The 27,089-nt window shown below is 33.2% G+C and overlaps 1 protein-coding gene across 1 annotated transcript in view; it reads left to right on the top strand.

Annotated features, from left to right (window-relative positions):
- Nucleotides 1-27,089, top strand: part of LOC105336833 (uncharacterized) — a 120,775-nt gene that overhangs the window by 76,827 nt on the left and 16,859 nt on the right. The window contains exons 70-103 of the mRNA XM_066071431.1: nt 60-236; nt 326-544; nt 757-799; nt 1,116-1,276; nt 1,415-1,588; nt 1,904-2,159; nt 2,341-2,510; nt 2,717-2,890; nt 5,703-5,952; nt 6,240-6,406; nt 6,512-6,685; nt 9,093-9,345; nt 9,872-10,038; nt 10,204-10,374; nt 10,810-11,074; nt 11,674-11,837; nt 12,195-12,368; nt 14,064-14,325; nt 14,454-14,626; nt 14,967-15,149; nt 15,276-15,531; nt 15,905-16,062; nt 16,270-16,443; nt 17,392-17,644; nt 18,976-19,139; nt 19,281-19,457; nt 19,950-20,211; nt 22,963-23,132; nt 23,272-23,445; nt 23,648-23,906; nt 23,993-24,156; nt 24,311-24,481; nt 24,876-25,088; nt 25,183-25,225. Of these exons, the coding sequence (XP_065927503.1) occupies nt 60-236; nt 326-544; nt 757-799; nt 1,116-1,276; nt 1,415-1,588; nt 1,904-2,159; nt 2,341-2,510; nt 2,717-2,890; nt 5,703-5,952; nt 6,240-6,406; nt 6,512-6,685; nt 9,093-9,345; nt 9,872-10,038; nt 10,204-10,374; nt 10,810-11,074; nt 11,674-11,837; nt 12,195-12,368; nt 14,064-14,325; nt 14,454-14,626; nt 14,967-15,149; nt 15,276-15,531; nt 15,905-16,062; nt 16,270-16,443; nt 17,392-17,644; nt 18,976-19,139; nt 19,281-19,457; nt 19,950-20,211; nt 22,963-23,132; nt 23,272-23,445; nt 23,648-23,906; nt 23,993-24,156; nt 24,311-24,481; nt 24,876-25,088; nt 25,183-25,225 (6,415 nt within the window). The remainder of the gene's footprint in view (nt 1-59; nt 237-325; nt 545-756; nt 800-1,115; nt 1,277-1,414; nt 1,589-1,903; nt 2,160-2,340; nt 2,511-2,716; nt 2,891-5,702; nt 5,953-6,239; nt 6,407-6,511; nt 6,686-9,092; nt 9,346-9,871; nt 10,039-10,203; nt 10,375-10,809; nt 11,075-11,673; nt 11,838-12,194; nt 12,369-14,063; nt 14,326-14,453; nt 14,627-14,966; nt 15,150-15,275; nt 15,532-15,904; nt 16,063-16,269; nt 16,444-17,391; nt 17,645-18,975; nt 19,140-19,280; nt 19,458-19,949; nt 20,212-22,962; nt 23,133-23,271; nt 23,446-23,647; nt 23,907-23,992; nt 24,157-24,310; nt 24,482-24,875; nt 25,089-25,182; nt 25,226-27,089) is intronic.

Raw genomic sequence — 27,089 nt, 5'->3', positions numbered from 1 at the left:
AAGAAATGAAAACTTAAGTGTTGTATCTTATCATTTTATTTCCCTTTTACTTTTACCAGACTTCAGTTTGTCACAATGGTACAAGGATCTTTCACTGACACATGGATCGATGCTCTCACAGCTCAACAGAGACAACCTTTTAGATCATCTTGGTATTAGGTCTTATCTGAACAAAGAACCATGTTCCTTTACCTCAAGTAAATACAGTCCAGCTAACAGTCAAGGATGGAAAAATGGTGCGTTGAGAAATGGAAATCAACTAAAATTAAAAATTTATCAATAAAATTAATGTCCAACATCTTCATTATTCTTTTTTCTGTTCAAGACTGTAAGGAAAACCTGGATTCTAGCTTACCTGCACTACCCTCCTCAGTCAGATGCTCCATACCTGACTACTGTACAGGTGTGACCTGTTGTGTGGCAGAGAACTCTGTTCTAAGGCACCATTTTACAGTGGGAGTTCAGCTGGATGATTGCAACCACATCCTGACATTTGAAGTAGAGAAGCTCAAAATTGAAATTGCCCTAAATGGTTACAACTTTGGTAAGATAAATTTCATGAAAGCTAAAAATGAATCATTGAAATTTTAGTTTTTTGACATTTTATTTGCAAGAAAAATACCGTAGGAGGTGTTGCCTGTTGATTTATCATTCCTCTCCTTGACATTCACAGTTCAAAAGTTTTCTTAATTCCTCAATGTTTTCTAGTTTTGAATGTAAATGAAGATTCTACAATAAGTTATTATATCTTTGTAGGTATGACAGAAAAGAGATACCTGATGAGTGTTTTGCATTTTGAGTAAGTGAATAGAATCAACTACTGTAAATGTATTATATTTGGTGTGTTTGATATTTGGCGGAGAATAGTTTTCGAACAAGTTGGCGAGGATTTGAATTAGCGTATTTTTGAATGTGCCTATTCTTATACATGCATGCTTGTCATTTAGCGATGAACTTGATTTAGCAGAAGCCGCATTCCGCAAAAAATGCTAAATAGAGCACACAGCCAAATGTGTTAAAGATGTGTATTTGTTTGACTTTATTACAAATTTAGCTGCAAGTATCAATTACAAAGTGATAAACATGTTGTTAAATTTATGTTGATTTTTGAATAGATTTAGAATTGATGACATACCACATGAAAAGCATTACAAAATCTCAGCCAGCTTAAAGGTTTGTTATGGTATTGGTCCTTGTGCTTTGGACACAATTGCATTGATTCAAGACTTCAAACTGCCTAAAACACTGTGTGAATGGGGAACTGGCTTCCTATCAGGTTAGTGTCACAACTATCAAATGATATTGAAAATTAAATCTATGAATGGCCATATTACCATGTTTCAATTCATCTTGAAAATACAATGTTAATATCATACAGATATAAACTAAAGGTTGGTGTAATTTCTTTGAGTAGAATTTTCCCTTGAAATATGGCTGAGGAACAAAGGACTAGACATGAAGACTGCTCTCTCTTCTTTGGATGCCTCCTCGCTTTTATCTTCTCTTGGAGTTTCAGAGTTCTTGAAAGATCCACAATGTTCAAGAACTTCATCAAGCTATTCAACAAGCAGCAATGGATGGAAAAATGGTACGAGTCTGAGTCCAAAAGTACCATGTATACATGTAAATGAAAGCATTATAGCTGTGTGAAAGTATACTAGGTATGATTCCAAAATATGTGTTGTAGACTGCTCAAGCACTAAAGGTATAACATTGAAAGTGTTATGATTAGATAAAAGTATACTAGATATGTGGTCTTGTGATAGATACTAGTCTGCCCAATCACTAATGGTCTATCATGGAAAATGTTATAAGTATACCATAGCCCTTTTTGATACATTGCAATTAACTTATTGTAGACTGTCTAAGCTCTTTTAGATATACTGCTATATATGTATTGTAGACTGTCAAAGCATCCCTACCCTGCCACCTCTACCCGGTTCAGTGTCCTGTCACATCCCAGACAGCTGTACCAGCATTGACTGCTGTGCTGAGGTAGCCTTCCTTGGGGGTCGCTCCATTAATGTCCAAGTACTCATGGATCCTTGTGAAGCCATCATGAGTCTAAACATTGAGAAAATGCAGTACAACATCACTCTGTTTGACTATAACTTTGGAACAACTGACCATTTTACACTGCAAGGAGCCCTCCGTATTGAGTGAGTAATAAATTTGATTCTTTTACCCAGTACATGTAGAAAACAGTTTAGTTTGAATACAGCTCCATCTGTACATTTGTAACAAAACTGTTGAAAATAAGAAATTTACATATTATATTAATTAGTCCGGCGATGTATATATTTATTTCATCGGCATTCGTATATTTGTGTCTTTTAACAGCTTCAACATCCAGAATCTGATAATGGACAGGAAATACCTGTTAAACATGAATCTGAGTGTTTGTATGGAGACATCTGATCTCTCTGTTTGTGTATATTCCATTGTGATTTTCCACAACACAATATTACCAAAACAGCTTTGCAGCATGGAAATGCCATATTTAAACCCCAGTGAGTTGTGAATGTTGTGAAAAGCTTGGAATTTAGATATGAAATGTCATGTCAATCCCATTATATATATATATATATATATATATATATATATATATATATATATATATATATATATATATATATATATATATTTCATTTGTATTAAGTTACCAAAAATGTATACATGTACTTGCATCATAATATTTTCTTGGCTATATGACAAGGTTTTGACCTCTCCTCATGGAAGACCACACTTGGATTTGGTTCCCTGTTGACACATGAACAGACTAAGTTGTTACTGAGAGAGCTTGGGGTGGAGGAGTATGTAGGAGTCGGCTGTTCTAGGAACTCTGTACCATACTTCCCACAGACACAGACTGGATGGAATACACCGACAGGTATGCAACAACTTAAGTATATGTGTGCAGATGAAGTTTTTACCTTCACAAAAAATTTATTTTTATATCCCAGCTTCTAAGTTTAATGTGTATGATAATATGTGAACTACAATAAAAAGACCACACACAGGTTGCTTTCTCGTTTTTAGCTCACCTGAGCTGAAAGCTCAAGTGAGCTATTCTGATCACATTTTGTCCGTCGTCCGTCTGTCCGTCTGTCTGTCCGTCTGTAAACTTTTCACATTTTGAACTTCTTCTCTAAAACCGCTTATCCAATTTCAACCAAATTTGGCACAAAGCATCCCTATGGGAGGGCGAATATAAATTGCAGATATAAAAGTCCGATCTGTATTCAAAGCGGAGAAAACCTTGAAACTGTAGAAAAAGGGGGGTGCATTTTTAAAAATCTTCTTCTCAAGAACTACTGAGTCCAATTCAACGTAGTTTAGCATAAATTATCCTTATGGGAAGGAAAATATAAATTGCAAAAATTAAGGGATAATTCTGTTTCAAATCTGAGTTATTACGAAAATAATAATAAAGGAAAGGCGTGTTTCAATCAGTTTAATAGCTTCGGTTTCGGCATCCGTTAAAGTGGGTAGGCAAATCTTGGCCAGGGCAAAACAAAAGATTGGCAGTTATTAATCTGCCAATCTTATTAAAATTTCAGGATATTTGATGGACCAGTATATTTGTATTTTCGCTGTAAATATTGCTGCAAAATAATGCGTATTTGGAATGGACGATTGCCGATTTGCTCCGGCTTTTATTTTGCCACGGCCAGGGTTGGCATACCCATTTTACCAAGACTCGTATTCCATACTTTTAAAACGAGGTTCTTTGTTTAAAGCAGCCATGACATTATACGAAAAAGGGTCGATCTGACTATGATGAATTTGCTTGTTGTGCAACAGTTCGCGTATGAAGGGAAATTTCTGAAACATGCAAAATATATTGGTGCCGATTTTGTGAAGTAAATTGAGGCTAAATATTTCAATGCGTTGACAGTTTTCACACATGACGTTGGTGTTAGCTTGTTCTGATTTTTGTTTCGTTTTCATTATTTATGCTTTGTAAACCTGGGAACTATCGTCTGTATTTCGTGATTTTTACGTATCAAATCAAACAGAGACTTCGGTAAATTAAACAGCTGACTGTTTACCTGCGCAAATTAAGCAAAATTTGATGTATCAAAAAAGTATTGAAATACAATTCATTCTATCGGTAATTCGGCATTATCTTTTGCGTAATTGTAGATTAATGCAATAGGTTTTGTTAAGATGCTCGGCATTTTCTCGAATTTATTCAGTTTAAATAGAGTTTGATACCGCTGACAGAAATATGTAGGTATATATACATGTATATATATGATTCATTTCGAAAAAATAAATTGTGTTCTTTATTTGTTGTAGTACATGTTTCTTGTGTTTAATTGTTACAATTTCTATTTACTAACCATATTTGAGTGTTCAGCTTCGAATTATAAGCAAGATACAGAGATTTACTCACAATTCTGTGTTTGTACACAGATCTTAAAAACTAAAGATTAAAAAAGTAAAAAATTTGTCAATATTTTTAAAGAAAATTTTCAAAGTCTGTTCGTCCAGAAACCAACTTTAACAACTTATTGTTTTGTAAACTTAACCTTTTTCGTCATTATTACTCCTACTGTACATGTGATCATTGACTGTGTTTGTGTACATTTGTATAAACTGATTTTGAACCTCAAATACCAGTGAACTGGTCTTGAGTGAATAAAAGAATTGAAAATCTTAGGCCATTCTTTTTTTCCATTTTAAATGCTGAATAGGAAATACCAAGTTAAAAATCTTAAGCTGAATGTAATAAACTCATGTGAATAAAATATGACTCAAACCTAGGCGAACTGGTAGCTCTGTATCTTGCTTATAATTCTACGATTGACGCTGAAATTTTGGTTGAACATTAGAAATTCTATATGAATTAGAGTATGTTAAATACTTGAACAAACAAAATAAAAGAATGATATTCTGTATATACCTACTCTCTGGGGCCCCCTCTTTATACAATGAATAATGTGAAATCTACATCAATTTTGATAGTTTTTTAGACACGAGTAAATAAAAACGACATCTTTAAAACAGTTTCCATCGTTCTGACACATTTCTGTTGCGGGGATAAAGTAATTATTGCTATTCCTAAGAAAATATCACAGCGGAAAATTATCCGGTTTGAACGCGAGGTAAATAACAGTCATTTAAATATAATGGAGAAGACAAATTAAATGTTTAAATGTTTTTAACTTGAGGAATTGAGCACATTGAGGTACAATTTTTTTTTCACATCTATACATGTAGGATTTTTTAAATAAAAAACAATAACTATTAAAATTTTTTTTAAATACAATAACTAGTAAGTAGTTGCTGAAAAAAATGTACCTATATGCTCTCATATATTTTGATCGCTTTACATAGTGGGGGGGGGGGGGGCAGAACGAAAATATAGGGAATTGGAAGTTAACAACTTAACAGTGTACCCCTACCAAATGTTTAGTTTTATATCTTGCGTAGGATGTTCTTATTCTGGTAAAAAATAGTATTTCATGAAGGAAGGTACAATGTCAAAGATTACGTGTATGCAAAAATAAGTGTAAAATTCGAATACATGTACTTTACAATATTTATTTTTTGTTATTCTACCGAGGGACCATATGGCACAATATCTTTTGAACGCCCATTGTTGCTCAGGTGAGCGATGTGGCCCCATGGGCCTCTTGTCTTTTCTGGCAATTAAATGTTAATATAGTTAATTTTTCTATTGCTTTCTTTTTTAGCATGCAAAGCACGACCCCCTATACTAACCAGCAACAGCATCAGCTGTCACATCAACGCTTCCTGCACAGGAATCAGCTGTTGTTTTGATGATGACATCACAGGATTGACCTACCAGATATCAGTCACTGTAGACTCTTGTGAAGAAACACTGGTTATTACATTGGAAAAAATGAAGTTCGAGATATCTTTGTTTGACTATCCAATGGGAACAAAAAGCACTGCTCAACTGTTCGGAATTCTACAATTGGAGTAAGATATTGAGATGTTTTTGAATTTATTGCACTGGATATCAAAAGGCGGGTTGGTCGATGCCACTTTTTATTTTCAATACATATTTTTTTAAATAATTGGAAAACACGGAAATTCCCAAGTAAGAACTTATAGATGTTTTCTTTAGGTAGTAAGAGTTTATAGCTAAACAAATCTTTAAAAAAATTAAAGTAGATCTGATGAGTATATTGTTGACCACTCAGGTTCCTTGAAGTTCTTAATTCTTTTTTACCAAAACAATAACAATGTTTAACTTTTACCGTTAGGTACATGATTGACGACTTGCACCTACGAGGTGAAATTGTCATTGACCTTAAAGCAAGGCTCTGTTATTCAAAATCAAAAGCATGTGAGCTTGAAATAGTAATTCTAGAAGAATTCAAGCTTCCTAAACCTCTATGCAACTTTACTGAAGGAAGTTTTGCTATTCCAGGTAAGGCTTTGATGATGATATTATGCATGTATAAAGAGAAATGTCCTTCACATTTTTTATAGTAAATTCTGTATATTCTAAGGATTCTAATTTAAACTGTTGCAGATTTTTCATTAAGCAATTGGATGACGGAGATTGGATATTTGGGAGATAATGCTGTGCTGGAACAGTGGGCAATTGATTTGCTCAAATCAGAGCTGAAATTGTCAAATTACATGCTGGACCCAATGTGTCAAAGAACACAGTACAATGCAGGAGATGGAAATTGGAACTTAGAGGGTATACACCACGTGTATTACCTTTGATAAAAAATGTTGATTGTCACCAATTTTTCTCGATCTCAATCAATACCTTGAACGTTTAACTTTAACATTCGCCATGCATCCGTATAGCTTTTTAGGTCACCTGAGTAAACTCAGTTGACCTATTGCTATCCGTTTTCGTCCTTCGTCGTGCGTCGTCCGTCGTGCATTACATTTTTAACTTCTTAAAAACTACAAGACCAATTGTTACCATTTTTGGGAGTTGATTTTAAACAACTCTTCTATGCAGTTACTCTGACAAACCGAAAGTGAAACAGTGTTTGGACCAAAGCACAAAGACTTAGTTCTTGAAAATAATTGATAAATTCAAAATAATGTACGCTAAAGCTTAAGGGTTTTTTTAAGGAAACTTATTTATAAATACCTTGAAAATAGCCAAATTTTAAATGGTACGAACAATTTAGATATTTTTGTAGTCTTACGTTTTCTTACGCCAGAGTTCAATACAGTCTCGTTCAACTCGACGCTCGGCTGTCTCCGTAAATCTCCGACAAGCAGAGAGTTTCTCTTCTTGTCGGATTAACGGCGACATCCGAGCGTTTGCAATTGGTTGAACGAGACGAGAGTTCAATATTGCTTGAATCCCTAAATTTTCCAGAAATATATCTATCACTGATACATAGTTTGATTAAATTAAATTAATTCTATCTTTAAATATTGCTTAACATGATTCATATGGGGTTTTATCAACATTCTTGTGTCCAAAAAGTCCGAAAATTCATATTATAAAAATGTGCGTAATTCAAATACAGATTAGAAACTACCTGCACTTGTCATGCAAAATAACATATCATTGAATTTTAAATTAATAAACATCGATAAAATCAACTCCCGTCAGTTCTTCGATACTTTGATTGAAGTGAGGCATCTCTATGAAAAGTGAAATCTAAATTGTGAAATTCGTGGCTTGACCCCCCCCCCCCTTCCCCAGCGCGCACATGTGGGGCAAATATGCAATTAAAAAAAAGCCAAATTTTCAAAAATCTTCTTCTCTACTCCCACACATCTGAGGAAAAAACTGATGATGTCCATGAGGCCCTTTACTAAAATTGTGAAATTTATGGCCCCTGGGTCAGGGGTTCTGGCTCTAGGGTGGGGCCAATATGGCCATATAGTAAAAAATGTATTAAAACTTAGAAAAGCTTCTTCTCCACTACCATATATATTTGTTAAAAACTAAATGCATTAATTTGATGTCCATGAAGACCTGTACCTAAATTGGTAAATTCATCATCCCTGGGTCAGGGGTTCGGGCTCTAGGGTGGGGCCAATATGGCCATATAGTAAAAATGTATTAAATCTTAGAAAATCTTCTTCTCTACTCCTATATATATTTGTTAAAAACTAAATGCATGATTATGATATCCATGAGGCCCTCTAACAAAATTGTGATATTCATGAAACCCTGGGTCAGGGGTGCAGGCTCTAGGGTGGGGCCAATCTGGCAAAATAGTAAAGATGTATTGAATCTTAAAAAATCTTCTTCTCTACTCCCATATATATTTGTTAAAAACTAATTTCCTGGTTATAATGTCCATGAAGCCCTTTACCAAAATTGTGAAATTTATTACCCTTTTGTTAGGAATTCAGGCTCTAGGGTGGGGCCAAAATGGCCATATAGTAAAAATGTTTTAAATCTTAAAAAATCTTCTCTACTCCCACACATGTGGGCATAAAACTAAATACATGATTATGATGTCCACTAACTCCTCTACCTAAATTGTGAAATTCATGGCCCCTGGGTCACAGGTTCAGGACATGAGGGGGGGGGGGGTGGGGGGGGGCAATGTGGAAATATGGTGTTAATGCATATAATGTTTAAAAACTTTCTTCTCTGTTCTCACACATCTGTTTAAAAAAACTGACTTATACATTATGTTCACCAGGAAGTCCTCTACTGAAATTTTAATTTTCATTTCCATTGGAGTATGGGTTTTGACTCTAGGGCAGGACCAAAATGGATTTATAAGTGTAAATGCATATAATGTTAAAAAATTATCTTCTTTACTTTCACACGCCTGAAAGGATAACTAAATTCGTGATTTTGTAGACCAGATCTTGAGTTTTTCGCAAAAATTGTAGCTTTCACAGTTCTTTTTGAAAGATTTCAGGCAGGGAGGTGGTCGTCTTTACAAATTTATAATTTTTCTATTCCAGAATAAAACCTAATTAATTAAATGCATATATGAGACTCCTCGACAAGTATGTGTATGGGTTAAATGCTTCTCATGTGACCGTTAAGGCCAATTGGCCTCTCGTTTATCATGAGTATCGATCAAATATGTACTTGAGGTTGTTAGGTATAACGTACATGTCTTTTCTTTTATTTTTGTTGCATGTAAGTCAGCAAGATCTAATTACAGCTTGTCCAGAATTGGAGTCAGTTCTGCCCTTACCGAGTCATACATCATGTGCTCTCTCTGTCTCTTGCTCTGGTGTCACGTGTTGCACAGACATTGCTCTACTGGCAACTTCTATACAGACTGAAGTCAGTGTGGAGAGATGCAGGGGAAAAGTTTATGTCCGCCTAGAAAAACTGGAAATTGTCATCATGCTCAATGATTTTGAATATTCTTCATGGCAGACATACACAATACAGAACGTGTTTAGATTGGAGTAAGTAGTTGTACCCATGCTCCAAAGGAAAGGGGATAAACTGTATTTCCCTTGTCTGTCTGTCCATTTGTCTGTCCCTAACAAATTTCTTTCGTAATTTTCTGAGCAAATGTAAACGCTTGAAATTCTTCCACACTTATTTTTAGGAATGCAATTTGGTGGTTTTATTTTTGTTTGAATCAAACGTCAACGTCATGTTGAATGACGATTTTGTTTGTGTTCAGTCTAAATTTTCAAACAAATTTTCGCGAAAGATTTCTCATTAACTAGTCATCACACTGAATAATAAGACCTTCTTTGTTGAGGCATGCCATATGGTCCAATTAATTTTTCAGCAAATTCGATGTCAACTTCTTGTTAAATGTCAACGTTTTTGTCGAATATTCACACCAGAAAGGAAGTTATCACTTGTGAGCATTTTCTCACAGAAATCTTGTTGTTTATGTGTATCGTTATTATCAATGAACAAATCCATCTATTGAATATGAACTGTTTTGATTTTATTTACACGTTATTTATTTTTTAGATACAAGATAGACTTCATCTCTGCTGAGTCAGCTTTCTTGTTTAACATCAAGTTCAGTGCTTGTTTTGAAACGAAAGGAGACTGTATGCTGAATATTCCAATTTTGAAAGATGTGAAAATACCAATTCTTGCTTGTAATTTTAGTCTGCAACAGTTTGCCATTCCAAGTAATTTTTAATCACATTATGATTAATTTCACTTTTAATTAGAAAGTTAAGTTTTATTAATAAAAAGCGTTATTTTATCGTTTTTAATTGTTATATGAAAATTTCTGTATACCTAATGAATTGAACATTAGGTAATAACTATCACACTGTTCTATTTTGCTACAGATTTCAGTCTCAATGATTACCTTATCAGTAAAGGGGTTCCTACTTCAATCATTTCATTGTCCAGTGTAATGGCAGACCAGCTACTGGATCACCTTGGTGTCAGCAAGTTGTTCAGTGACACTCCATGCAATAGATCATCGTTTGATGGGACTCTTTCAGGCTTTGAAATTGGTAACTACTATAATATGTTGATTTTTTCCTTATTTGTATTAAGCAGGTTTCCCATACGTTTTTCCTCAACATTATCAAGTAGATATACAATAAATTATGTACTGGTAGGAAATAATCATTTCAGATTGAAATTATTGATAATAGGTGTTGGCTTATAATGTGCATGTATCAACTAGTTTCAGAAGATATTTTGGTGAAATTTAAGATGAAATTCTTTTTCAATGGTTTAAATTGCTTATGTTGTTGACACTAAGTACCTCCTAGATGTTGTTTATATTCAAACATGTGGGTTTTACTGCCTTTTTTGTTACAGAACCTTTCCTATAATTTTGCTCTCAAATGGAAATTTATATTTGAAAAAAATCTAGATGTGTATCATTATCGGCCATATTGTCTAGTAAAGTAATATTTATTTTATGTTTCCTTTCCAAACAGAATCCTCGTGTTCACAAGATATTTCTTCCTACATCCAAACTTTACCAGCTAATACCAACTGCGGGATCTCTTCTGGATGCATGGCCATACAGTGTTGTACAGACCTAGCTTTGATTGGACGGACACTCAACTACTCCGTCAATATTGACGTTTGTGAACACTCCCTATCATTACAAATAGAAACTTTCCAGTTCCAACTCTCTCTAGTTGATTTCCAGTTCGGAGACGAACACGTTTTTGGCATAGACCAAATCTTTTCATTAAGGTTCCTTTTATTTTTCAGTTTTATATTTCATATGATTATGTGCGGATTTTTTAATATTATACACGCCTTTTGTATCTCAAGACTTATTTTATTGATTTCAAATTATTGAGTTAGTAGAAGTAAGAAAATTGATGATTATGTGATGGCAATGAAAAAGATTTTAAGATTCCAAAAAAGTTTATGCTTTGAATGAACATTTTTATGCACGATTTACAGTTTATTTTTTATCAAGATGATTAAAGAGAAATGTATTTGCCAGGAACTGTAACATACTTATTAATCTTTCATAATTTCAAATGATTCTCACAAAATTGCTTTAAAAAACTATTTAAAAAATAATGTCCAGTAAAATAGACATAGCCAAAAACCTCTAATTTACGTTGACAGAAATGAGACATGGTCAAACGAAAAGCCAGAAGTTGAGGTTAAGATTTTTAAGTAAAAATGACGTATATAGGTCAGTCTTATTTTTTAAAGTTTAAAGCAAGAATGGGTGTTTTCCTTAAGTTTTTTTTTTGCTAGAAATATCCGAGTGCATGCTTAGTATCTTACTATGGCAGCAAATATATGACAGTGCAATATCTTTTTGTGTTTTAAAGGTACAAGATCAGAGACCTGAGTGGTCAGGGACAATATCTGGTTGACCTGAAGCTGAGTGTGTGCTTCAGTGACGGGGCACCTTGTCAGATGGAGGTCATCATTGTCAGCAACTACTTGGTGACTAAACCAGCATGTGCTTGGTTCAACGGATACAAGATAGCTGGTGAGTGTGGCAATAAATCATCTGGACTGACAAATTTTTTAAGAATCAGTAACTTGGTAGTTATGATAAAATATTGTTTTAGCTTGAACGCATCAAACGTTCTTGAAACTATTGTATGTTTCTAAATTAATTGAAATCCACTGGACAAAAAGATATTGACTTTTTGAAGACAACTTTTTTTAAATTTTGATTTTTCCTTCTTTATTGGATTTACTGATGTGAATACAACATATGCCTTTGTAAAGATACAGGAATATTAGTATTTATTATTAAATTACATCTAATTGCAATTAAAAAAGGAAATCGCATGTCTTATTAATTTCTAAAAAATATTGGATCATGTGGTTTGTTTTCCAGACTTTTCTTACTCAAGTTGGCTATCTATAAACAACCTCAAACCAACCGACATTTTATCCTACGGCAGCATGTCTAAACTTATTGAAACACTTGGTCTACAAAAATATATGAAGAAGGAGGCCTGCAATACAAAGGAAGGGCTATACAAGAACTCGTATCAAGGATGGACTTCAGGTACTTTATTCTGGAAATTTCTTTAAGCATTTTTATTAGATTTTAATACTTAAAAATATATTATGTCACAGTGCCAGTGTTGAGTTATAAGTGCGATACAGAGCTCACAATTCTCTGTTATGTTAACAAGTTATGTGCCATGTTTGTGTTTACGTTTAAAATGTTGAAAAGAAAATTTAAGATCTAGACCTAAACTAATTATCACCTATAAAATTGCCGATAACGGGACATGATGGTGTTTTGTGCCTCCTGCGGGTGTTCTAGCCGTCAAAAATGGGGATTTGGACTGTTGTTTTTTAAAGTTTCCCTTACGAAAGTATGCAGAAATCTTGCGACAAATAGGGGTCTATCTGTCGACGAGAGGATTTATAAATAAACATTCAATGCGTATATTATTATTCATATGTTATATTTTTGTAATTATAGTTTCATAAATAAATCAAGAGAGGACGTCAATTTGGATACCGCCTTGCTTCATTAGCTGTTTTCTTATTGTTATTGTTAAACTATACGTTCATGTATGCGTTGGTTTTGAATAAATGATTTCTTCATTCATAGCTCACCTCTGCAGAAATCATAATTTAAGTACGGTAGGAGAGATTTCTGAGTTGTATTTTTTTGTTGAAGAAGTCAAGGATCAGGTTGTCGATACTGAATGATTACGCGAGAAATAGACAAAGTTTGTTGATATACATTTATACGTAAATAAATTTTAAAAAACCGAGATTGGATCTTACAGAAAAAACAATAATAAAGGAAAACGGTATTGTCTGCTTTTATAATATATACTTATACAGTGTAATATGATGTAAACAACCTTAGAAAATTGTGACCAGTTACGGCCGAAGAAACAAACTTCTTGTGCACCACAGTTTTACAATAATGAACATTCTGAGTCGTTAGGAACGCCAAAAAGCAAGACTGGTGGCTCAAACATGTACACTACGACTGAATAATAAGATTCTTTTAATTTAGTCAGCATGTAAAAAAACAACGTACATGGTGAATAAATCTCAAAGATTTAAAGAAGATAATGCTAAGCCTACAATTTGTTTACAATCAGCTGTTCGAAGAAGGTCGCATGTGACGTCACTGTACCACGTGACACGCTATCTAATTAACGAGTTTTTAAACGACCGAGGCTATAAATTAAATTGATATCATGGCTTATTACCGCTTTTTTACCGTGACAAACTGTTAGAAGTAATTATTAGATACACAAGGAAGCCAAAAAATGTAAAAATGCCTCATACTTTAGAAACATGCTATATGTCCTTTAATGTTCAAAACGAATTAGGTGATGGAGAAATCAGCATAAAAGAGCAACTTTAAAAGGTGTATTCAGTCAATGCATATGTAAACAAAACATGGCAGGAGCCTTGGTTACAAACAACAAACAATTGTGAGATTTGTATATTTTATTGATAATTCTACGGCTGACACGCAAATGTTGTTCGATTATTAGAAATGCATCACTAAAGCCTAGTAGACAATATAAATAGAAAAATAAAATCGTGGTCATGCCCCTTTAAGATTATAATGTGAAGTACATGTAGCATGTAATATTGCAGATATATGAATATCTTATTTTTAAGAATCCTAGTTTTCTTTGATTGATATTTTTGTTAAACATTTCTTATGAGGAGCACGGGTAGTAATGATATTAAGTTATTTTTTGATTTGACCATAAATAAGGATGCCTATCGGACAAAGATATAACAAAACCTCAGCTGGACTCGAGCATTGCTACATGTCACCTACAGAGGTCCTGTACTGGAGTACAGTGTTGTGTCAGCATCTCCTATACAGGCATATCAGTGGAGGCATTTATAGAAATCAGTCCCTGTGATCATCAGCTCCGAGTAGGGATAGAAAACCTTCAGATCAACAGAAGCCTGTATGGTTATAAGTTTGGAGAAAGGGAGAAGTTTGACCTTTTTGGGATGGCTGTTGTTGAGTAAGTATATGATGTATTTATGGCAGAGAAAATTATACTATTTGCCCTTACATATTGTGTGCATTTTGAAATTCGCCTCTTATTAAATGACTGATTCATTCAAACCTGTCACAAGCTGGTTAATTTAGTTTCCAGATAGTAGATATGGGTTATGCTGGAGTAGATGGGATGTATTTGGTAAATCTAAACATCAGTGTCTGTCTAGAGTCAGGACAACCATGTAGTACAGTGATCCCAGTGTTTGTCAACAGTCTACTGCCAAAAGAAGCTTGTGACAGAGGTTTAGACTTCATCAATAAAGGTCTGAATTCATTTGATGTTTACTCCAGGAAACTATTACAAAAAGAGTTTGATTTGTTACATTCACTTAATGCATGTATGGCATATCTGGGCGAAAAAATTGTTTGAGTTTGTGGTTTGATATGCATTTTTTTATCAAATTAATTTTTATTAAGTCTGTAGTGTACCAAAAGCCTTTTTTTCAATGGAGCAACATTGAAATTCATTTTTCTTTGTATCTTAAACATGACGTTTTCAACACAACACAAGAGAAAAAAAAATTGGCAAAAATATAAATGTGTATATACTTTTTTTTTTAAGTATTACCGTATTAAATAAGTATGTGAATATTGTGTTTCCAGCATTTTCCTTGGCCAACTGGAAATCTATCCATGGTATATCTTCTGGTGTCACATTAAAAGTGCCTCAAGTGAAACAACTATTACAGGACCTCGGTGTATCACATCTCCTGTCAGATGATAATAAACGATGTGATTGGTCAAAAACCCCATATAACTTGGTCAACAGTTCAGGATGGGCAGATGGTATGAATTAGATTGCATTTCAATAATAATTTCCATTTTCCCTACTTGTGTAAACAACAGTATGAAATTTCAAACACTCTAAAAATGCTCAAACTGTTACAATGATAACGATTGGTCACTTTGCAGACTGTGACAGGGCAACAGAGAAACTGCCTTTACTTGGTCCAAGCACCAGGTGTGCAATTTCCACCTCTTGTAGTGAGATCAGATGTTGTATTCACTCCGACATCCTGGGAGAAAATCTGGAGGCGTACGTTGATCTTGACAAATGCAATGCCAAGGTTTCAGTGGGGATAGAGAAATACCACTGGACTGACAAACTCATAGGGTACAAATTTGGAGACCCAAGACATGTTTCACTGATGGGAATGGTCAATTTAGAGTACGTTGCTGACTTGATTTTCTTCCTCAACCCATCATTTGTGCTATATTCATTTGTATTATGTAACATTTTTTTTTAATGAAATCAAGTATTAAAATGCATTGAAAACATAGAATAACTCATAATATATGTGTACTTTTTAAAGATTATCGAAATTTGTATATTTGCCGAATGTATATTGTGGTCAAGTCAAGGAAAAATAGTTATTTTTAACAGTTCCTAAAACTAAGTAATACCAATAGTAAACAGTTAAGAAATGTGTTATGAATAGACCGTGCGATGAATATTACAGCATAACTAAACACAGAAAATGGTGTAATATACATTAAATGTCAAATATACCGGTAGTAATTTTATCATCTTTGTCTTCCAGTTATATCATAACAGACTTTGAGACATCCTTTGGAGTTAGTTTGAACCTGAGTGTTTGTTTTGAGGCCAATGGAGCATGTGAAAAAGTCATTCAGGTCTTCAATGAGCACAAACTCCACAAACCGTTCTGTAACTGGACATCAGACTTTGCCATCAAAGGCAAGTTTTTGTTACCTTCTAAGAAGATATGGATTTTTCTCAAGATGTGGTCCTCAATTTTGTGAATGTGAACAACTGTTTTCATTAAACATATTATATTAATAAGAAGATCTTTTTGTTTACACATTTAACGCTACTACCTTTTTATGAATTTATTAAATTATAAAATGCTACAGAACATTTAAATTTGGTTGGTATCCTTTTTAGAATTTTCATTGAATAATTGGATGGAAACCAATGGGTATCCTTTGTTGGCTGTGCTTCCTCTTTATGCAGCTTCACAGCTGCTGCATGACCTTGAAATAATTCAGTACCTGGGAGAGTCAAGCTGCAATAGAAAATCTGTACCCTTCTACCCTAGCAAGCTTGGGTGGAACAATGGTAATTTCTATATCTCTTTTTGTCTTTTTTCCTATTTTTTCACAACCTTAATCTAGTCAATGTGTTGTGAATTTGATCAACAAAAACCAATCTCATTATTAAGTCGAATACAAATAAACTTGTGCAATATTTTTAAGTAATGTTTTCAGATTATGTCAAACATTAATATATATTTTATGGTACTGGTTTGTTGTTTTAGTAAAACAAAATTAAGAAGGTCCAAATGTATTAAAATTCCATTTACAACAGTTAACAAAAACACTCTTTTTTGCGTAAGTATTTATCACACACTCATTGTCATCAAAATTTTAAATTCTAAGGATGTTCCACGAAATTACAAATCAGTGAACTCGAAATCTAGTTTGGCTTTCTTGTGTTCAATGAAGATCATAAACTGATATGATATCCTCCGGTTTCTAATCTCTCCTAATTGCAGTCCTTTGTAAAATCTATTACTTACCGGTATTCATCTGTCTTATTGTCTTTCTGTTACAACCCTAATATTGGCAATATTGTTTGAATTTTTTAATCAGAAATCAATATTTTTATACAATGAGGCCAATGAAAAGGGTAACTTTTAAGTTTTTTACCAAAAACCTTTGCCAGAGTAAGTTACATATTGATATTAATATTTATTTTATGGGAATGGTTTGTTGTTTTGATGTAATTAAGAATATTTAAGAAGCTCCAAAGATATTTGATTTCCTTTTCCAACAGTTTACAATAAAACCCAATGACATAAGTATATATTGCACACTTAATAGCCGTAAATTTGGAAGTTACATGCATGTGATTTTTCTACAGAAACATCGTTTTTCACGAAATAGTCATTCTTGTGATCAGTGAAAATCCTCAACTGATTTGATATCCCCCTGTTTCTTTCTTTTTCAATCAAATCCCTTTGTAAAGATATATCTGATGGCTTCAATTATTTTATGTATACATTAGGCTGTGACCAGTACGTAACTCTGGGTGGTGTCCCTGCTGGTACCACCTGTCACCTGTATGACTTCTGTACGGGAGTCAGGTGCTGCTCAGATATCCCCCTGCTGGACAGATCCATCAACACCTGGCTGATAATTGACCACTGTAACTACAAACTCAGTGTTGGGTTCGAAAAGCTCTCTATTAATGTCAGTCTCCGTGATTATGAGATGGGGAAGCAAAAAGATGTCATCATCAATGGTGTCTTTAGGATTCGGTGAGTCTTGTCAATAACAAATGATATTGTCACTACTGTCAGATACATGTTCACTTTACTGTACTTTGTGCTTAAAGTCATGGCGTGTTTTACACTATATTTTGCATTTACAATACACCAAGCATGTTAACCTTCTTTAAATTACTTTTTAAAAAGAGAGTACCGTAGGCTTAAGAAGTAGTTACAATCTTTACAAAATCCAAAGAAAAGGACAACTTTAATGCACATACATTGTCCATTGTAATATGCATTTTAAAAAACTATTTTGATATGATTTTTGTAATATTTAAGATCATTATAATGGCAAATAATTGAATTTATGAATATACTTTTCGTAACTAAAGATGATTCGGTTTTTGGGTCACCTGAGTCACTCAGGTGATCTAAAGCTATATATTAATCCTCGTCTGTCGTCATGCGTCGTGCGACATCCATCATACGTCGTCCGTTTATGATTTTATATTTTTTACTTCTTGTAAACTGTATGACCATTTGGTACCATTTATTTGTATCAAACAGACTGGAATAGATATTTGTGATATTTTTTAAGATTAAACAACCCTCGGGAACTCGTGGGAAAGACCAAATATGCAAAAACGACCAACTTTTCAAAAATTTCTTCTTCCTTACTTCTTCAAATACGGGGGAAACATGTTGTCAAACAAGCGTTCTACCAAAAATGTGGAATTTTGGCCCCTGGATCAAAAGTTTAGGCCATAAGGCAAGTCCTCTACCTAAATTGTAGTATTTTTGGCACATTGATCAGATTTACGGGTATTGGGAGATATCAATATAGCCATATGGTAAAATGTAAGGAATCGTAGAAAATCTTTTCTTCTTCCACAGATGTGGGAGATAAGCTGAATGCGTGCTCATGTCTGGATATCTATAAGATTTAATACTTTCTTGTATACTCTCAAAGTCTTTGAAGATCAAGTTAAAGATTGTTATTTTTCCCTGCCCATGGTGGAGCAGGTCAGGCTTTTCATTATTGTGAATGTGACAATATGGTCTTAGTAAACATGAAATATTTTTTAGATCACATAAGTTACTCAAGTAGCATATTGCTTTTGTTAATCATTAAATAATTAAGACAGAGGTAACAGTCGGAGAAGTCTCGGATTAGGGTTAAGATTCTAAAATGAAGCTTTAAACGCAAACATGAGACTCTCTGACAGGACCATTTACGGGATATGGTTCCCATGTGACTGTAAAGGCCCTTGGGTCTCGTGTTGATATTCTTTAATTTATTGTAGCTTGTTGTGCAATTGATTTAGCTTTATCTTTGTGATTTATTTCCTCAAATTGTCTTTTCTGAATTTTTTTTTCAGATACAGAATTGAAGACTTGATTAAGGAACAAAAATATCTTGTAAACATGAATATCAAGATATGTTTAGAGGCAAACAAGACTTGTTTGATTGATGTTTCTGTGTTTAAAAACACGAAACTACCCCAAAAACCTTGTGAATGGAGAACGAACTTTATTGATGAAGGTGTGTATGTGGGTGGGTGGATGGGTGTGTGTGTGTGTAATAAAACTTGTATCAAAGTCTTACTTAATTACTTAATTAATTTAACACATTATATGAATATTATGCACTGTTGTATCAAACACTGTTAAACTCTGCTTTTAGCTTTTTCACTTGATGCTTGGAAACAAACAAGGGGAATACTTTCTTCAGGATTGACGGACGAATATCGCGCGGAGCTTTTCCAGGATCTTGGTTTGTCACAATTTGTGTATGAAGACAGCAGAAGATGTAGCAGCAGCGTGTCACCATATATAGGAGCTGTGGAGAACTGGAACAATGGTAGAGATATTTTACTTGTAATTGTTATTTAATAAAAACAGTTTATCAGACTTACCTTATTCCTTGGTTTGCAAACAAACAGATTTAAATATGTAACATAATTGGGCAATGATGTATGGAACTTTAAGTAAATATCTATGACTTTTTTCGGGTTTTTGGATACCATGTTAAACACTTTGAAGCATTCAGAACGCAATTTTTATTATCGAATGATTTTACAATAATTACCGATTGAATGGGAATTGTAAACAGTTACATGTATCCATAGATACAATTAATGTAGTGTTTAGACCTAAATTATCAAACATCAAACGATTATCCTCATTAAAAAGTAGAGAATACTCCTAAAATTAATTCATTCTCTATTGATTTGTATTCTTATAAGAAATATTGTATTTCACTAAATATGGATGTGTTTGTTATATATCCTCATTTCCCACTTAATTTGTATAAAAGAAATTAACCTTTAAGCATTTTGATGATATGTTACAGAGTGCAATGGGACATTTCGAGCCCCTCTTCCATCTCTGACTGGTAAGGATGTCACCTGTCACATCTCCAGTTCCTGCGCTGCTCTACAATGCTGTGTACAGGTCCCCATCATCAGCACCACATTCTCCACCAAACTGGAGGTGGACCCATGTAACTTCCGGATGACTGTGGAGATAGATCAGCTCAAATTCACAAAGAACCTGTTTGATTACGAATGGGGCCAAGAAGAACAAGTCTGGCTCTTCGGTGTTGTCAGAATTATGTATGTTTTTTTTTATTTAGAAATGAACATTCTAATATATGATTTTATGATTTGTTGGTAGAGCCTTTTGCCGGATATAAGATTTATTTTTAGGGTCATAAAGCAAGAAAAGGTTAGAATTACTTTGACTATTTGGTGTTGCCAGATTAAATAGATGTAATGGTATTAGAAAACTAACTACGGAGGTATACTCTAAAGAGCATCTGACTTTCATTGAATTTGAGATCAAATAATCAAAATCAATGGTCAAGTTACTTCAATTATTTTGTTGTAGACTAAGATTTGTCCCCTTTATTGCACTAATGGCAACTTTTTTCTTTATATATACTTACATTTAAGAGTTTTGTTTTATTGATTGATACATTAAGAAATGAATTCATGTTTGCATTTTGAACTCTAGGATTTTCAAGTGAATGAGTATGGATACCTGTAACCTTTACATAAGCGTAAATGTTCCAATTCATAATTGATTAAAGGCTAAGTCACAACTAGCCGTACGTGTTTGGTGATCGTGCGTGTGCTACGGGTTTTGCAATTCGTGGCCCCCGTGGTGTAGCGTTAAAAATCGCATTAAAATGATTGCGAGTACAACATAAGACAGACGGGCGATTGACGTGCTACATGTAGTCAGAGGTGTCACGTGCTTTTTTTTAAAGACGGGTTGCCACTTGCAACGTGCGATGCCCGTTGGAACCGTACTTCCGTCTTACGATTGCCTTGTACCAGACATACGTTTGCCTTGAGAAAGGCAGTAATAACATTTGCGTCGTGGATTACCTGCAAGTCAATCGTACCGACTTTTTTATGTGCCCCACGACAGCTGCACAGATAATTATTAGTTTTAACGTTAAATAAATAACATTTTTGTCTAGACACGTAATAAAGTAAAATACTATTTACTGTTAACAAGTTAATATTGAAACGTCAAAAGAGCTCGTAGAAAAAGACTTTTATTCTGTAATCGCTGCTTTGGTGATAAGACTAGCTAAACTGTTCGACACAAAATTAATGAAAAATGTTTTTAAAACATATTTTCATCTTTCATATCTACATGTAGTACCATAAAATATTAAAAACTTCTCTGAAATCTAGAAAGAAATTTCTGCAAAAATCTAATATCAGCGAATTAACTATCAACTGATAAATTGTTTTTGTCCGATGTAATATCTTTAAATGATTTTACAACTATTTTAACTATCTGTTAAACTTCACAATATCTATAACAAAAAAACGTTGACGAAAATTTCAGTTGAAAGAAAAAAAAAGCCACATCGAATTACTTTTCTTTTACAAAATTATTATTATCATTAAAAGGGTGATACCATTCACACTTTATACATTTTTAAAATCAAAGTATACAATTTCTTCTCTGATATTCAGATTTTGATACAATTCTGATACAATTATGAAAATATTTTTATAAACTGATAATGGTCAAATGAGATGATAATCAATATTTTCAAACTGGAGAACGTACTCTGTTTACAAGCAAAAAAGATCAAATTTGTCTGAGTGAATCAAAGATCTGATTTTAATCAGCTTGCAAGCAAAAATTACGATACTCACGAAGACAACAACTTCCTCCACTATAATGTGTTATTTTTTTTTTTTGTTAAGTTGGTCGTAAAAATTATTTTTGGTTTGAACATATTTTATTGTATATATAATATACAATGGGAATGACCTGCAAGCGTGCCTAAATAAAATCATACCCATTTTCGGAGTAAGAAAGTTAAAATGATTTTAGGGTGAGAACCTAGTAGACTGCAAGAACTTGTGTGTGTTCGAACCCTTTGTATATTATATATACCATAAAAAAAACAAAAATCTTATGCTTATTTCTACTTCTACTACTTTTAATATCTACTTTAATATTCAGTTCCTTCTTGTCCCGATTATTTGCTTTCCATCATTTTGTCAAAAAGAATGTATTTGTTTGTTTGATTTTGGTTTTTAAAAGGGGGAGGTTAATAATATAGCTTTTCATTTGATTTTTGATGAATAGTAAAACTGTTGATTCTCTTATCTTTATAGAGATCTTTTTGTTAATAAAATCTTTATGGGCAATTCGCACGCACCATGAGCAATTGGTGTTTGCTTGACCTAAGTGTGACGAACGTTTGATTCATTTGTTGATGATGAACACATGCAACTTGCAGTCAACGTACGTATTACACCAGGAACAAGTTAGATCTCCTAACGTCGTTCGTGCAATTCCAATCGTATAGTCATCTTACGAGTTCCTTGAAAGAAGCAAGTGCAGCGTAAGTTTTCAGATCTCGCAAGGAAACCGTGGGATTGGTGTGCATGGCCAACAGCCACCATGTGCGCTTACAGGAAGCATATGTCCTTCCAAAATCGTAAGATGCACTTGCATGTGTCGAAAGATTTTCATTAAAGTCCACCCGTAGACGGCCCGTAGGAGCACGTACGACTTGTTATGACTAAGGCTTAAAACAACTTTATATCAATGCATTAATAATTGTCATGTATTTAAAATTCAGCAATGAATTAGATGATGAGTGTTAAATACATGTTTCGGAAATGTTTCCTTCTAGCAATTAAAATCAAAAAGAATTGAAATGAATCTTATTTCTATATAATTATTTCGAATATATACGGGTCTAGTATAGAATAATTTGTTACAGTTTCTGCATATATAAAAAGTGTAAACTGTCCTAAGGTATGCCATTCTCGTACAAAATAGATAGAAATTTCAATTTGGTAAGCAGAATTAAATTATTTTTATAGATTCAGTGTGTTTGATTTACACAACGAAGGATACTACATAATGAATCTAAACCTAGAGGTTTGTCTGGAAGCTGCTAAAGTACCTTTGTGTGAAGCAGCAATACAACCCCTAAAGGACTTTTATCTACCAAAGAAACTCTGCCAATGGGACGCACCGTTTAGCATTCAAGGTTTTACGAATTAATATTTTTGCATGTGTTCTAAGTGTTTCTATATATATATATCATTATTTATAGTTACATGTAACATCAACGTCTTTGAATATTCATTTTAAAGAAAACCTTCAATAACGACAGAATTCATTTGTAGGATTTTCACTTGCTGCATGGCAGATAGTAGAAGGTGTTGCCAACACAATACCTATAGACAGCAGTGTGGTGGATAACCTCCTCTCTGATCTGAATGTTGCTGCCCTTGTTTCCTCTCCACCCTGCTCATGGACTGACAATGACTATTTAAATGCCATTACAAATTTCCAGCAATGTAAGTTCTAAGTTTTGCTCATAAATGAAGAAAATATACATACATGTATACTTAGGTTTGATGCTATAATTTTAAAATGTTTAACAGAAAATTAAAGAATTTTAAGTTATAAACGTGTGCATGCATTATGTAGAAATCAAATCATAAAACTATAATCACAATCGTATTCGTACATAGTGTATATTAACTTGTTACATTTCAGATTGCCCTGAAGCCGTACAAACGTCTCTGTCCTCCATAACTGACCGGGCCCTGTGTACTGTATCCTCCTCCTGTACCAACATCAGGTGCTGTGTCAACATTCCATTGCTGAACAGGACGTTTGAAGTAGGATTGGAGCTCGACTACTCCTACATGTCCCTCAGAGTGTATGTAGAGAAAATGACCAGAAGACAGTCCCTGATTGGTTATCAGTTTGGACAGGAGGAAACCTTGAGTGTTCATGGCGTCTTTAGATTAAGGTTTGATATTGCATATTTTTAAAATATATTTTAACCAACAGAAGACAAAAATAACTTTATGTAATTGATGCATTTTCATGTTTCAGTTACAAGTTAAACAACTTGGAAGATGGAAATCTTCTTGATATGAGTTTAAAAGCAGAAGCTTGCTTTAATGATGGTGGACCTTGTGCAGTCAATCTTCGAATTCTACACAATGCATTGATACCAAAATTGAATAGGAAATGGTTTTCTCAGCATAAATCTAAGGGTATAAAAATCTAGATCTATATACTATGTTGTTTTCTTTTCAAACTGATCAAAAGGTTAAATTTCTCGATTCACATAATAAATGTGGATATTTTTATGATTAAGATTTATATTATAAGTATTCTTATTATTTACTTTCATGAAACTTCACACAGACTTTTCACTAAGTAAGTGGAAGGTTGAAAAATCAGTAACTGGACCGTTAGAACGTTATCAGATAAGTGAATTGTTGGAGATGCTCAGCTTACAACCTTACATGAAATCCTCACCCTGCAGCAGACAACAGGCAACGTATAGCAATGCTGGCTCCAATGGTTGGCAGAATGGTAATTATCTGATTATTGCGTATGAGTGGGACACACATCAGCAGATGTGAACATAGTTTTAATTTATTTTTATATATTCTGTCCTCTTTTGTATAAATAACATTTAAAGATACCGTACAAAAGTAATGAAGCAACCATATTTTAATATATTGCTATGCTATGATCTGAATTACAACATGTCGTATTGAAATTGTACTAGAATGTATATTGTGGATATTGAAAAAGCTCTTTTGTTTCGTAAAATTATACAATTGTCAACCCTTTGCTGCCTCGTTGAGTGTAACTATCAATGCTTCTTTGGTAGTATTAGTCAGTAGAAATATTCAGCTGTATTACAGCATTTCATACCAGATTTCATGTTTATGACGCCTTTGTGTTTATATGAATTTCTTAGATTGTACAAATGTGGACTCCTTTCTGCCTCTTGAACTGTATCCACTTACCTGTCACCTTGACAACACCTGTACTAAGGTCTCCTGCTGTGTTGACTCACCTGTCATAAACTCAACCTTTGAGGTCGTGATGGACGTTGACCCCTGTAACAGAATGTTGTATTTGGAAATAGAAAACTTAAAGACTCAGATTCCTTTTAAGGAAATTAAATGGGGTAAAATTAATGTTTAGAGAGTGTGAACATAAATATTGAAAGTTTTAAATTTTACACAAAAATAATATATACTTATTTGAATTTTGATTTGTAGGCACCAAAAACCATTTCTATCTCCACAGCGTGATAAGACTAGAGTAAGTGAATAAACCCAATTCAAGTCATCAATAAAATATAAAGATTTTGTTAAATTTAAATCAAATTCTAAATATAGATACCTATTATTTTAAATGTTTGGATCATGACAAAACTTTTTGTACCTAGTTATTTAGATCTGATTGTGTTTTATATGCCTAACATTAAAATGCTTATCTTTTATAAAATATTGTAAAGATTTTTCGCGATACCTATTTATTCCAAGTACAAAGTTGAACCTCCCTGTCTTTCAGTTATCTGGTTTATTGTCAAGTTTGGTATTTTGGTTATGTAAATTTTACATAGTTTGCATACAGTAAGGTAGACCTCTCGAGTCTTTTTTTTTTCATTTAAACAACTCAAAAGCTAGATCAATTTAAAAACAATAACACTTCAGTGTCCTTTTTTTATTCAATGAGATTCAGAATACGTGCGTCAAATAATAAATAGCCATTCACCATTACCAAAATATATCTTATTTCCAGCAAATCAAACGAACCACACTTGAGCAGAGGAGTTTAAAATGTGTTAAACTAAAGTAACAAGTTAATTTTTCAACTTGTCTTAAACAAATACAAAACATTTTTTTTAAATCGCAAAATATCTTCATTTAGAGATATCTTTAATAAATTAATAGTTCACATTCTATTTCCTTAACAATTTTCCTAATCCTAATATATTGTACATACAAGTTTATATATCACATTACCATATGTAGTCAAATATGGTGATACGTACATCAAATTACTACAACTTTCCTTTCACTTTTTAAATTAAGTTTGGGTTCTACGTGGTATGTAAAGTACTGAATATATCAGTAAAACCATAACTATTCTGCATTTTAAGTTTCTTTTCAAAATTATTTCTCTCTTTTTATTTAGTTTCTTTGCTTTAATGTGTGCAAGTTTAAAAAAAACTCCACCATATATAAATGTTTAAAGCATTTAAATAATTCCAATAAAACGCTCAGTACTATTAAACATTGCAAAATTTCGGGATCATCTAATGAACCTGGTCATTTGAAATATACGACATATACAATATGACTCTCATTTGTTTTTCATGAAAGTCATAACTAACACATGTATTTATCTACCAACATTGTTTATTGTTTGTTATGTAAAGTTGTATTTGGTGAAAATGTATTTTTGTTACATGATTTTCAAAGAAGTATATTTTGTCACCTACATGTAGGTGCAAAGCAACGTCTTAATATGTCATCATGACAGAGCATGCATAGTTTACCAAAATACCACATCTTTGTTTTAATCTTATTATATTGTGCCTATCCAAAATTTTAAAGCATTTGAACCCTTCTATTGTTACTTTGTAAAACTTTTCTATACGACTTGATATCTTATCTGGTCATAACTGATCGAGAATCAAATGTCAAATCTTTAATGTTTTTTAAAATATTTTTGTAACCTTGTGTTTCGTTTACAATAGGGATATCCTTCAACATCCTTTAACCAAATATTTACAGAAAATATTTTTTTTCTTTCACTCTGTTCAATATCCAAACTACAATGTATGCTATCCTACAAATAGTATGAAAATACAAATACGGGAATAAATTTTGACAAATTACCTAAGTGTTTGCATCATCCGGTCTGTTTACAATGTGCATCGATGTTTTTCTTAGTTGAAGTCATATATGTATCAACTTTCTCTGCTCAATGGCGTCAGGCGAAATCATCTTTTTAATCCATTTTAATGATGACGATATGCTTTTAACGATTTATGATTTAGGAAACAATGTATTCCATCATAATTTGTTAAATGTAACATCATCACAGTATTCAATTTGATATTTTAATATCATTTGGTTTTTGGCCCAATTTACAAATATATGAGCGTCGATAAAAT

The sequence above is a fragment of the Magallana gigas genome, chromosome 9, assembly GCF_963853765.1.
Source record: "Magallana gigas chromosome 9, xbMagGiga1.1, whole genome shotgun sequence".
NCBI lineage: Eukaryota > Metazoa > Mollusca > Bivalvia > Ostreida > Ostreidae > Magallana > Magallana gigas.
The sequence above is the reverse complement of the archived record's forward strand: the minus strand, read 5'-3'. Positions and strand labels throughout refer to the sequence as shown.